At 35.1% G+C, this 13,213-nt stretch overlaps 1 protein-coding gene across 2 annotated transcripts in view; it reads right to left on the bottom strand.

Annotated features, from left to right (window-relative positions):
* The window catches only part of TDRD3 (tudor domain containing 3), a 99,222-nt gene that overhangs the window by 17,326 nt on the left and 68,683 nt on the right, over positions 1–13,213 (bottom strand). For both annotated transcript variants that reach the window (XM_061995377.1, XM_061995388.1), the window contains 2 exons: positions 7,935–8,773; positions 6,390–6,515 (listed from right to left, as the gene is read on the bottom strand). In XM_061995377.1, coding sequence (XP_061851361.1) covers positions 6,390–6,515; positions 7,935–8,773 — 965 coding nt within the window. The remainder of the gene's footprint in view (positions 1–6,389; positions 6,516–7,934; positions 8,774–13,213) is intronic.

Below are 13,213 nucleotides of genomic sequence, written 5' to 3'. Positions count from 1 at the left end.
GAATGCCAGGAGTCATCCTCATCTGAGAAGAGAGAAGTGGCAGAGCCCATCTGTGACAGAGACCACATCCCCCACTCCCTGTCCCTCTGAGCCATTGAGGTGGGAAGAGGTAGAGATATTGGGAGCAGTGAGCTGAGCCTGGGAAAAAAAGATGGATGGGGGAGGGAGATCTTAAAGTGCTGGCTGTAATTTTCTCATCATCCTACTCCCTTTTTTGCTTTGTTCTTTTTCTTTAGGTATTAAACTTTCCTACTTTCCTCTCTAAATTGAGTAGTGGAGTCTGTTTGCCTGGAACCGTATTGGCAGTGAGCCCTCCCTGCCTTTGTCTCAATCCACAACAACCTTGGTTATCTTTTTTCCTCCCATTTTTCTGGGTCCTCTGCCACCCTAATGAGGGTGGGGGTGGATGGGGGGCAGTGAGCAAGAGACTGTCATGGTGCTTCATTGCTGGCTGGGCTAAACCACAACAAGTATGATGTTTCTCTTCCCTAAAAAGCAACTAGTCAGGAATACTATGCCAATTCCTCAAGTTTCCTCTTTAATCAAAATCCTTTGAATTAGTCCATTAAATGTGGGCAGACTCAGGTCACTCACACATGAAGGAGACAGGGACATCAGAAGCTAAATGGTTCTGGCAGGAATAGTCCAAATATTTTTACACAACCTTCTTTTACACTCTCTTAATGTTCAACCTCAACATAAGCAATGCAGACAAATCCAAGCATAGAATCCTTCAAGAGTCTAAAAACAACAATCTAAAGAACTTTCAGTGCATGACAACAGGATCAAACAGAATACTTAAAACAAGTTAAGCTATGCTATCTCTAAACAAAATTGCAAGTCACTTTAAAGAAAGGCATTTAGTGAGGAAGTGTTCCTCAAAAAAACCAATCTATGGAGTCCATATGCAGTCTTCAAGTAATGCAATTACATTTGATAATGAGAGCGTGAGGAAGGAGAAAAAGTGTAATGCTCAAAGTATCTTGCTTTAACTGTCACAACTTTTCCAGTAATTACATACTCCAAGAATAATGTGTCCTTAATATGATTTGTATAGCTGGCAATAAATAGCAATGATATTTCACAATCTGATGAATATGAAATGCTCAAGTGGAAGACTCAAACATATTTTACCATGGCTAATGATACAGACAGAGAATTGAAAGCCATTGTTTTATGTCCATTTAGTATAAATTACCTCCTCGCAAATGAAATTTGCCTGGTTTTAGTTTATTAAAAAGTAAAATGCAGTTCCTTAACTACCTTTAAATGTCAGTTATCACATCTCAGCTAAGGGTCAGTAACTTTCAGAGGAACAGTTAAGCTGTGATCATCTGTTTGTACTCCAACATGGATACACCAAGATGAAGTCTGAAAACCTATGTAATTTTTCAGAAATGTGAAAGAAAAATACTTAGTATTAGTTTATCAGGATAAATGTTTTCCAAACAGTTGTCTCTTAATACTGTCTCTTAAAAAAGGTTGAGGAAATAAATAAATTCTTATCCTAACTAATGTATAAAGGCATATACGTTGAAGCTCTGCGAAAGATATAATGGAATATAAGACTATTCCAGTAAGTGAAAGAAGTCTCTGGCAAAAAGATTATTTCAACCAAAAAAAAGTTTAGGATAGACTACAAAAAGTAATTTTTCAGCCTGGCAGGACAGAGGAAACTGAAATCAACACGTATTGGTGAGATGGAAAGTGAGGCACATCCTCACAAAATATCTGCCTAAATGTAAAGTGCTTTAATAAAGCAGAAAGAAAAGAAAGTCTTTATATAAAGCCTTTGTTGAAACCAAATCCACACCAGTAACTTTTGAGAAAAAAAGTAATAAATATGCATGACCACTAAAGAAGCAGGTTAGTCCAAAATATTCAGCCTTCATTTGATTCATTTAGTCAATGAGTAATTATGAACTGTAAAATTACTCTAGGGATTTTTCCAAACAGTATAAAAGACAAAGAACTAAAGACATCAAATTATTTCCTGATGTAACTATTTAGGGACAATACTTCTACAGTAATCCTAAGAAGTAGTTAAGTAGACTGGACACTTTTCTGAACAGTCTTGTTTTTAGTGTAGTTAATGAGGACAGAAGTTAGGCAATGGATTCAACCAAGACACATTTATCTACTGCACCTATTTAATTATTCAGCAGGAAAGACTTCCTGTTCAACATAGAACACAAAGATCATAGTGTGATGCCAAGGGGATCGTGGCCGACGAGCCATAAAGAAATGGCACCCAATCCTTCTAGTAAGTATTTGCCTGTCATAAATCAAGACACTGGAATGGGTTCATAACCTCCATAAAGCAGGTAGGCAAAAAGGCAGCTGTAAAATCCTTTACACTATTTAGTGGTTTTCAATGTTGCTCTTGACATATCTAGAGAGAGGTTTGAACACCTTCAGAAGACTGAGCTTACTTCTTTATTTACCTGAAACAGGGGACCAAGCATATGAAAGCCTGGAACTATAGTTTGATTTCTGATAATTCAACACCTGTAGAAGTTCTCAGAAGTACAAGACAACATGACATTTAAGCTCTCAAACGTCTGCCGGTATCAATTTAACTGTAATCCAAGACTCTCTGCTACTTTCTTTCCTCAATTAATTCCTTCTTGGAGGAATGAGCTGAGGAATGCTACAAAGGGGAATTTTAGTCTCCACAAAACAAACTACAGAAGAAATAAGCTTATACACACCTTAATAATATTTTTTTTTTTACCTTCTTACTTCTTTAGGCAGAAACACAATGCAAGACACGGGAAGAAGGAACTACACTAAACTACAGACTTCAATTCAAAATTAGTATGTTTAAATTAATTACTTTAAGCAATGAGTTCATATGAATTCCATCTTGTTATGAGAGCAATTGGATTAAGGCCATAACTTATATAGGTAGGAAAACAGTAATCTTCATTTCCTCCATGTAAGAGTAGAAAGCAAAGTTTAAGCAGTGGAGCAAGACTTACTACATGATTATGGAAAAACAGAATGGAAAAGGGAAAGCAAGGACTTGGCTTTGGGGAAAAATGTCACAAGATAATTTTCATAATTTATTAAGGAAAAAAGGTCCTGCAAGGTAGAGAATAAAAGTAAGACTTTAAATTTTAAGTATTATCTTGATTTTATTTATTTTTTTCCATAGAACAAACTATTGAGTTAGGAAGGCCCCATGCTTTTCAGTTGATTGCATTATCTTACATATTTCACATGAAAAAACAAGCAGTTGTTATTTCTACAATGGCTTTTTAGTTAAGTTTTTCATTAGGATTATGATATTTTCATTAAGTGACACCTGCTACCATCAAGGGAAATAAAAGAATACAATAGTGTTACATACTTAGAACTATAAAATGGTGGAATCCAAATGTAATTGTATTATTAAATCTCTTTTAAGAATTGCATACCTAAGACATATTTTGCAAGCACTAAGAAAAAAGTAACAGTTTTAGTTTTCTCATATGTATTTATACAGGTACTGTAAGTAATTATTGGGAAAAAAATTCCCACTAGCTTTTTGATTTATCTTACACAAAACACATCTTTATCTTCTGCACTTCTAGCCATCAGAAAGATAAATAGCAGCATGGTCTGTGTCAGAGAGACTGAAAACTTACAAGGACTCAGGGGAAACTGGGTGATGGACAGAATACAATCAATTATCAAGGAGCCTTAGGATCATCTCATAACAGTTTTTCCATTACAGTGGAAAGCATAATGTATCCTAAGAATACCAGGCAGTTCCTATCTACAGTCAAGAAAAACAAAGCAAAAAAATAAAATTAACCAAAAAAAACCCCACAAACTCACAAAATTTATACTAATGCAATGCAGTTCAGTATTAGACAGCCATCAGTAACAGGCAGCAAAATGTTATAATGGGCAGGGAGTGAAGATTATATTAAACCCACTAAAGAATTTTCATTATTTTACCATTTTTCATAATTTTAAAGGACATCAAAAGTAGATCAGAAGCTCAGGTGCTTAAATAATAGCTCATAGGATCAAAATAAAGTTATACTGACATTTTGGTTGTTTTGTCAAGTGACTAGTTGAGTAATTTTTTGTTTTTCTTTATTTTTTTTTCTTCCTCCCAGTGGTATACTTCCACCAGTTCACAGAAAAAGTGTGCTGGAGGAAACAGTAAAGAATAATCAATTCTAACACTAACTAAATTTATGTCTAAGTCAATTCACTAAATCTTTTCTTAGTATCAATATCTCTTTCAAAATGGAGTCTAAAAAATAGCAATATTAGGAAATCAAAACTCACAGTATATTTCTACATTAGTAACAAGTCTCCCATATAGAAAGGAAAGAAAGACTTTGCTAACTGGAAGTTATCTAGAAGGACTGAAAAAAAACCTCTAAACAAATTCATTGTTGCTGATCAATCAGTGAAAGAGAAGTATTTATTCACATTAGTTTAAAATCTGCTTTTTTCCTCTTGCAAAGAGAAAATACCACAAAGTTACTTAAATCTAATGAAAAGGAATTAAGTATTAAGCAGCATGAGAACTTAATTTTGCATTTATGTGCATTATATAGATTTATATATTAACATGAACAATGAGAGAAACCCAAGTGATAGTGTTCAGCTTAAAGGACAAATCTGAGTATCAGAGCATGACTCCAATGGGTGATTAAGAACTGCAAAAACATGAGGACTAGAGTCAGCATCTAAACACAAAAAAATAAAATCAACAGCATTCTAAGCAACTCTCTCCTGCCAAAATCCTACAGCTGCAAGGATCTTTTAGCAACAAAAAGAGTAAAATCTCATAAAGAAACCATAAAAATTCTATTGTGAAGATGTTGGGTGTTTATCTCATCACTGTAATGACCTAAACCTAATTGTTTGAAATTATGCTATTCACCTAGGCTTCCGTAAGCAAAAAAAAAACAACCTGGAGAAAGGTATCTTTCACTTCTGAATGGACTTGAAAGGTCCTTGGAAAAAATCTTTATTTCTCTCCAGTAAAAAATGAGGAAGTCTCAATGACTAATCCAGACACAATATGATGTTAGGACTACACTACTTCAGCAGCAGAACAGCCTCTCCATACACTGTCCCACCATCTTGTGTCAGCTTTAACAAACTAACTCTTGAAAATCAAAGAAACCTAGGGGGAACACAAAAGTGGTCCAACTTATTCCACTCATCCTGTGGCTACATGACTAACAATCCAACATGGGAGATGAGGGAAGAGGAAGGAAATGTGGTCAGAGATAGGCACAAAGAACAAATACTAGCTTCAGTTGGCAGCTGACTACTATATCAATTTAGTCTTAACATCAGACCAAGTTCTCAGACTGTGGAAGATAACTTTTGGAAAACTGAAGTAAAATAGAAGCCATTCCAAGACTAATCAAAAACGTGAAGAACAGGCTGATTACTAACCCAGAAGAAGGGTCAAAATGGTAAGAAATTAGCTAGCACCTTACAGCTCAGCTACTGGGAAAAAAAAGAAAGAAAAAAGAAAGGTACACTTTTAGAAATAGAAACTCACTGGCTGGCAAGAGCTTCAGCTATCTTTTTAACTACAAAAAGGCCATCTCAGAGGCCATAAGGTTATCTGACTGCTACAGACAATGGCAGAAGTTAAAAGACCACCGGTAGGAAACAGTAGTTGACTGTTCAGCCTCTGCAACAGTAGTAACATGGCTATATGACCCAGAGGTAAGAAACTAACAGAAGCACTTTTGAGCAGTTTTTTATACTGAGAGTAAACAGCAAAAAATTGTGCACTTCAGACTGTTTTGTTTCGGGTTTGGTTTGGGGTTTTTTTGAATCAAATTGTACCTCTACTTCCATAACATTCACAAATAAAATCCTTTAAAATATCCAACTTCCATAAGGCTAATACATTCTAACCTCATAAAACACAGAGGCATACATCTCCACCACAATATCTGGCAAATAAGAAATCACTGAAACAAGAATGAAATCCTGATATAAAATGAAGTGATACAGATGTCTATTTTAAGCCATAGATACATATGTAGCAAAATCTGTTTTAAAAGACTGCTTCACAACCTTTACAAAACAGTGTAGAATGTACATGAAATAAAACAGATGAACAGACAAAATCACAACTTTTAAGAGAGAAAATACACATAAAACTCTTTGGCTGACCGGTTAACTATCCATTTAAACAATACAATTAAAATTTATTATACAGGAATATCATCACAAGATAATACAGTTTTATCATAAAGACAACCAGAAGCTGAGATTTTGTTCGTGTATTCACTTAACTATTTTTCTACATATGCAGTTAACATTCTTTGCATGACTGGGCATCAGTTTTTGAAGGGTTACATATTTTGTACAGACTATGTAGTTTATGTTTTCTTATACAATTTGTAATCACATACCCACGTGTCTGCATGAACGGGCCTGATGTTGCTGAGAAGCACCTCTTCATAATTTCCATAATCACAAAATTTAACAACTGCAGTTGTCCCAGAAGAATGGAGAGCTTCAATTTCTGCCCGGTAGAACTTAAAAGAGAAATTTTCAAAGGTCATAAAACACTACCTGAAACACCACAAACAGCTTAAAAACTACCTTTTCATACATATATACATGTATGTAGATAGGTATTATTTAGTCTTAGTAGTATATTTTGAGTTAAATTTGTACCATATATTAAACCAGATACATCCAACTTCCACATGGTAGACTGCTAGAACACAGCAAAATGTATTTAGAATAAGTCATTGAGAAAATACGCAACTTATAAAATTAGACTGGTTTTCATTTTTCTAAAGCTTGAATGAATTCATCACTAATCTTCTGTTGTACACAGAGAAGAGTTACTGTAAGACTCTTCCTTAAAATATCAGTATCTATCAACTATACACACCATATATATTAATATTTACCTACTTTAGCACATAATAAAATGTTAAAAATGATGAAACTGCCCCTTTTTAAAAAAACCCCTTTTTCTAAACACAAAACTTCATTTTTTGGTATTATGTAAATATAGACCATTTATTTTAAAGACATTAAATCACTTCTATCTTATTTAACATACAAAAAACCCCTCAGTGCCTAACATGGTTAAACTCAGTGCTGTATTTTATCGTCCACTTCAAAACTGTCACAGATGTGAGCAGAAGCATTTACTACTGCTACAAAAAAAATAATAACCCTCAGAGAAACTCTTCTAATGTGAAGAATATTTTTCAGGTAACAGTCAGGGATTACCTTATATCTAGTTATTTTGCAAGTTTCATATATTCCAGAATCTTGCTGCAAGAGAAATCTTATTAAGAGGAAAGACAGCTGAAGTATTTAAACCTTTTAAAATTAATACAACAGAACAATTATGCACCACAACTCACAAATTCTTCAGCTAATAGTCTACTCGTGATAATAAAACCCAAGCCTTTTGCTGTTTCCCTTCTGCAATTATAGAAATAAAGGGGATTTTTTTAAGAGACTCCCATTCCTGCAGACTCTGGTCTTCCCTTGCAATAGTAAAGGTAGTACACTGACTTATTTTAGAGTAAGGCATTACATGTCTACCATTACAGACTATTCCAGTTAGTGCAGCATCCTGTTTCTCAATCCTTGGAAAAGAATATATGCACCTAGATCAATACTCATCCCTTCAAATTTTCAGCACTTAAGTCAAACGCTTCAGTTAGGAGCTCAGTCATCCTAAACATCATGTAAATGAGAGAAATATTCATCTTCAAGATAAATTTAAGAACTCAATGTTTCATGCAATTAATGTAAGCAACATATCTCAAAATCAAAACCACAACAAAAACAAGAAGCTATCCTAGAAGCACACTATACAGCTATGAACAAAGCCTGTGTTTCTGTGTTAGCATGTCACATCTCTCGCATGTACCTAAGAACACCTTAAAGGTACAATTTGGAGTACTTCGCACTTGGCAAAAGCATACCTTGTTGTCTTCCCAATAAAGAGCAAAACATTCATCCCCTGGTCTCCAACTTTTTCCACATTCCATGTGAATCGACGGCTCTAATATTTTCTCTGGTTTGATGGGCCCAGATCTCCTTTTGGGACCAGTGTTGTAATACAACATTTTATCGTCAAAAGATGGGATCGTAGCAAGTCCTGATGATTTGATAGGTCCTACTCGTCTTCCCTTCTGATGATGTTCAGTATCTCCATTTGGTACAGCACTAAAATTATCAGTTCTACCAGGATTTTGGTAATCATTAGTAACACCAAAATGTTGCTCACTTTTTACCATAAAGGCTTCATTACTTATCGTTCGTGCCTTCCTATCACAAAAGTTTTCTGAATTGTGTATTTGGTTTTCCCTTTTCCCACGTTTCTGGTTATTGTTGTCTGTAGCATCTTGCGCAGCAGAGTTCTCCTTGAATTCTGTGAAAGACACTCCTTTTCCTACTCTGTTTTGCATATTGTTATCCCTTTTTTTGAAAGTGCTATCACTCTGGTGTGTGGCTATGGGATAACCCAAATCCTTTGGCCTATCATTTCTAGGATAGTGTCTGTCACTTTTACTTTTTTCATCTGTCCAATGTTCTAAAGAGCTGTGCCTCTCAGGACCTCTGTTTCTTGGTAATCCACCACTTTCCAAAGCTTGCCTTGAATTTTGAATATCCCTTTGAAAACGAGGGGGTTTCTCATTCCTTGGTTGTCTCATGTCATTCCGAGAAATGTGTCTTGAATGATTCTCTTTGATGCCATTCTGTTCCGTATTCATAACTCTGTGCTGTACATTATGTGGTTGCTGAAATTGCAATTTTGGTTCTACAAAGAAAAAAAAAAAATCAATTATTAACATGTTGCACACAAACCTAAATGAAAAAGCAACAAAATTATTTAGAGAAACATGTAGGATTTACTATACTACACAGAAAATTTAGCAGAGACATATGAACTGTAATCCCAAGTTACCGGAAAACACAGAGTACTCTGGGTTGTACTTAGAGACAAATGATCTATCAGTAAAGAAAACTCAGGCATAAGTTCTCTCCATGGACCTATCACTAACCTACTTGTATAACTGCGATTTAAAACAGAAAAAGAGAATTACAAAATTAAGTGAAAAGAGTGAGGAAAATGAGGAGAAAAAAATGAGTATTTTTGTTCTGAATTGAAACTTTCTGTAAAAATAAGTTGTTAATAGCTATTCAGCATAGAAGACAAAGGAAAGAAACAGAAGTAATAAAATGAACACAGCTGTGAAACCACAGATAACAGGAACAGTAACAAATCCCACAACTCTGGAGACCTGATCAATGAGCCATAACAGGAACTGCTAAAGTATTACCTCCAAGAGATTCAACCATAATTCTAATTGACAAGAAGAGAAACAAGATTATCATGGATCTTCAGAAAAGGAGCAAGTTTGCTATGGTAGGAGGAGAATTGTGAAGATCTGTGAAACTTCCTATTGAATTTTGGGGTTTCCAAGCAAACAAGGAATTTTTAATAGGATGTTTAGGTGAAGAAACAGGAATGTGAAGAGTAAGACGAATCTAGGAGTAATAAGTATGAGAAAAAAGAGAAGGAATGAGATTAAACAGGATAGTTCCAAGTAAGCAGTCTCCTGGTCAATATACTTGCCAGCCAAATTCTGCACATGATCACTATAGCCTGTCTCATTTCCTTATTAAATTCTGTTTCTGAAAGTGTTCTGCACGAATAAGTTCTCTAACTTGTGGCAGGATAAACTGGTAAGCATGACAAGAAGGACCTAGCAGCTGAATACTGGAAAGGCCATGGGTGTGAGGGCCATCTACCACAGAGACCACAGGTCTGGGCTCAGTTACACCAGACAGACTTACTGCAAACTTCAACTTGTATCAGTCAGCAAGTCAGACAACAGGAATCCTAGGTGGCCACCAGAAGTAGGGTCATGGGACCCATGTGAGTGTGTGCATGTGCGTGGCCAGGTATGAGATCTGCTACCAGACTTTGACCGAAAAGGAAAGCATAAACGCATTGAGAGTGATTCATGCTTAAATAAACAACTTTGTGTCATGCAGATGACTGCAAAGGTGTCATTCTCTTGCCCACGTCCACCTACGGCAGTTGGCCATGCATGTATTGTGTGCATGAGTCTGGTGTGCATGCACAGGCCTGGTGCACTCTGCTGCCTGATCCCAAATATACCCCTATAAGAAGGAAAAACTAATGTCTTTTTTAAAGTAACATCAGCATACATGAGGCTTAGAATGATCATAATCTCAAAAAAATATGTCTTACTGTAAAGTTTATGACTATTTTCTTTTAAAATATTTACATTTTAGATGTTGTAATGTTTAAAACGTGGGGGGGGGTAGATTAAATTCTTCAAGTTTAAAAGTATCTCTATCTCTTGTTCACAAATGGAATAGGAAAATATCCTTTTTCTTTGGTTTACATCTGTAACTTTTCTGTAAGTCCCTTTATTACACTTCCCACTTCTGTATAATTCATCCAAACCTTTTAGATTTCCTATTACCAAGAAAAATTTATCTTCCTAATTAACAGTCTTCTTTTATTATATAATTTACATCCCCTCTCCTCTGCTAGCAAAACCCCTGAGCTTCCTCCACTCTTCCTATTCCTAAACTATTCTTTCATGTCTATTCCTCATTTTAACAATGAAATGACTGAACTTTTTGATGGCCTTAACATTTACCAACACAACGTTAAAGAAAAATATGTATTAAATTCCAAAATACTTCACTATAAATTGTATTTTTTAACATTAAATTAAACAATTAAGTTACAAGCCCAACAAGCTACAAGTTCCAACAGTAGAAGTAGAAATGGGCCAAAGACTGGATTGGAGCATGTTAATATCCTGCTAGTTGGAAGGATTTAGGAATTGACAAAAAAATCAAATGTTTCGTCTTGAGGGTTGTCCTTTGACCTTTTTCTAAATGAAGAAACCTGTTCTGAGCTGAGATGGGTAGTTACCTCAGAGAGCATCTAGTACATACAAAACTGTAAAACAGCAAGAAGTATCTCCAAAGAATGCAGAGCAGCTACATTGCTTTAGTTAAAAGCCTTGAGGAAAAACTGAAATATTTCTAAAATCAGAAAAAGTTTACTGAAATTTCACAGCACATAAGTAATTTTAGCTATCGTCCAGGTATCTTTAACAATACAGCTATTTTTACTAGATGCCAAAAATACAGAAACAACTTCTGAAACAATTAATCTTGGAGCAGAATTCACCACCTTTAAATAACAGCTGCATGACCAAGAAAGAGAGATGACCACCTATGACTTTCTTTCTTCTCTTTAATTGCTCCTATTAACTGGCTACAGACATGTAACCTCTCACTTGCATTTTCTGTCATCCCAGTAATGCTGTAGTTCGTTGCACAGGAGGGTCACTTCAACAGCAAGAACATAAAACATCCACCCAAATCACAGCCTATCTCTTGGAAGGACTGAAGAGACAATTCTATGCAATCTGAAACGGATTCTACATCCTGGGTCCATATTTAATAACAAATAAATAATAAAAAAGATATTTAAAAGTTCATCTTTGATTGAGACTTTCAAAGTCATAGATGTCTGCCAAAGGCTTTTATGAGTTTGGATCCTAAGCAGATGCAAGCATCCTTGGTCTCAGTCCCTAAGAACTGAAGAGAAAGAAAATGAGATGTGCCTGGCTCTCAGTATTTTGTTGATTATTTCCTAATTCTATAGTCAGAGCTCTTGGTAATGTTTTGTTCTCCCTGATAATCCTTGTGTTTCTTTAAGCTGGCAAAGACTGATGAATTGTTCCTCATAACAAAGGAAAAATAAGAAGACAATTAATGGAAAAATCTTGTTTTCAGTAGCAGAAATAATCCAAGTGCAAGTAAAGGCAGCTAGTTGACAGCAATTTTGTCTAGTATCTCTCACAGTCAGCACGTTTCTCTTGCCAACCAAAAGTCAAACTACCTAGCTTCAACACATATATTTTAATATGTGTCACCAACCATCCATAGTTAAAAATAAATTCATAAATACGCAGCATAAAATTATAGGTTTAACTCTTAGCATTCTATTTAAATAAAGTATATTTAACATATGCTGTGCTTTACAACTGACAAACTCATAGGCCATGGAGTTCGGTATTTTACACTTTTGACAGCTGTAATTACTTAAACCTATTACATTAACTCTAAAAAAGGAGACTAAACATAAAAAAGCTCTCACAAGACACTACCTACAGGGCAAAAGACTAACAACTTACTTTCTTACAACTAACTTGTACTACTTAAAAAAAAACACCAAAAAAACCCTTCACATACTTGCCAAACAAAATAAAAAGATACTTAAATTCATAAATGTTTTTCTTAGTCTAAATACAACTATGAAAAGGTACCAAATTAAACACAACAAATTAAGTGACTGTACTGCAGTTATTATTCACAAATGGAACCATCTAGCCTGGACACTGCAAATCCAGAAGTGAATTTAGAAATTCTCAACAGTTCTGAGGTATTAGAAATACTAGGTATGAAAAACAAGGAGATGCACAGGGAAAATCAAATCGATCCTTTCTGTACTTGAAAAGAAACAATCCTTCTTTCCACATACTTTCTCCCCAGATCACATAAATAATTTTTGAAGAAAATGCAACAGGGTGCAGAATTAAAAACTACTTGTCTCATCAAAATTGTCTTTTGTTTTTCCTTCTGCATAGAGTCTCCATCATTTAGAAGAAATTACAATCTGTCTGAGAAGTACACAGAGGCGTAATCTGCAATAATGATAAATATGACCATTCCAGGTAATCATATGCTCCTGATGATATGCATTAGTGTAATAGTAGGGGTTTGCTCATTTATTCAAAACCACTATGCCTCTGCGAAGGCCATTTCTCTGAATACCTAAAAGGACAAGCCAGGGTTTTAGAGACCATAAAGGACAGCAAGGGGTCAGAAATACTACAGAACAATCAATCTTCTTTTATATTCAGTGGAAGCTCTATGATAATACATATAAATGCAGACAAATTTGCCTGCCTGAGCCCTCCCTAATAGAGCTACTGTGCAGAAAAACCAATGAAGAGACCATATTCTTGGCTATGTAACATATTTGTTTCTAGCAGGTTCCCCAACGTATCTTCCATTCCTAACCACTATCTTTCTAATACTAAGAGAGAACTATATATGTCTACTGCAAACAACTGTTGGGATCAAAGAAATTTAAAAGGTAATAGTAACATATATCCTGTTTTCTGCAAACACATAGATG

This window comes from Colius striatus, chromosome 1 (genome assembly GCF_028858725.1).
Source record: "Colius striatus isolate bColStr4 chromosome 1, bColStr4.1.hap1, whole genome shotgun sequence".
Lineage (NCBI taxonomy): Eukaryota > Metazoa > Chordata > Aves > Coliiformes > Coliidae > Colius > Colius striatus.
Note: the sequence above shows the minus strand (reverse complement) of the source record. Positions and strands in the feature narration are given on the sequence as shown.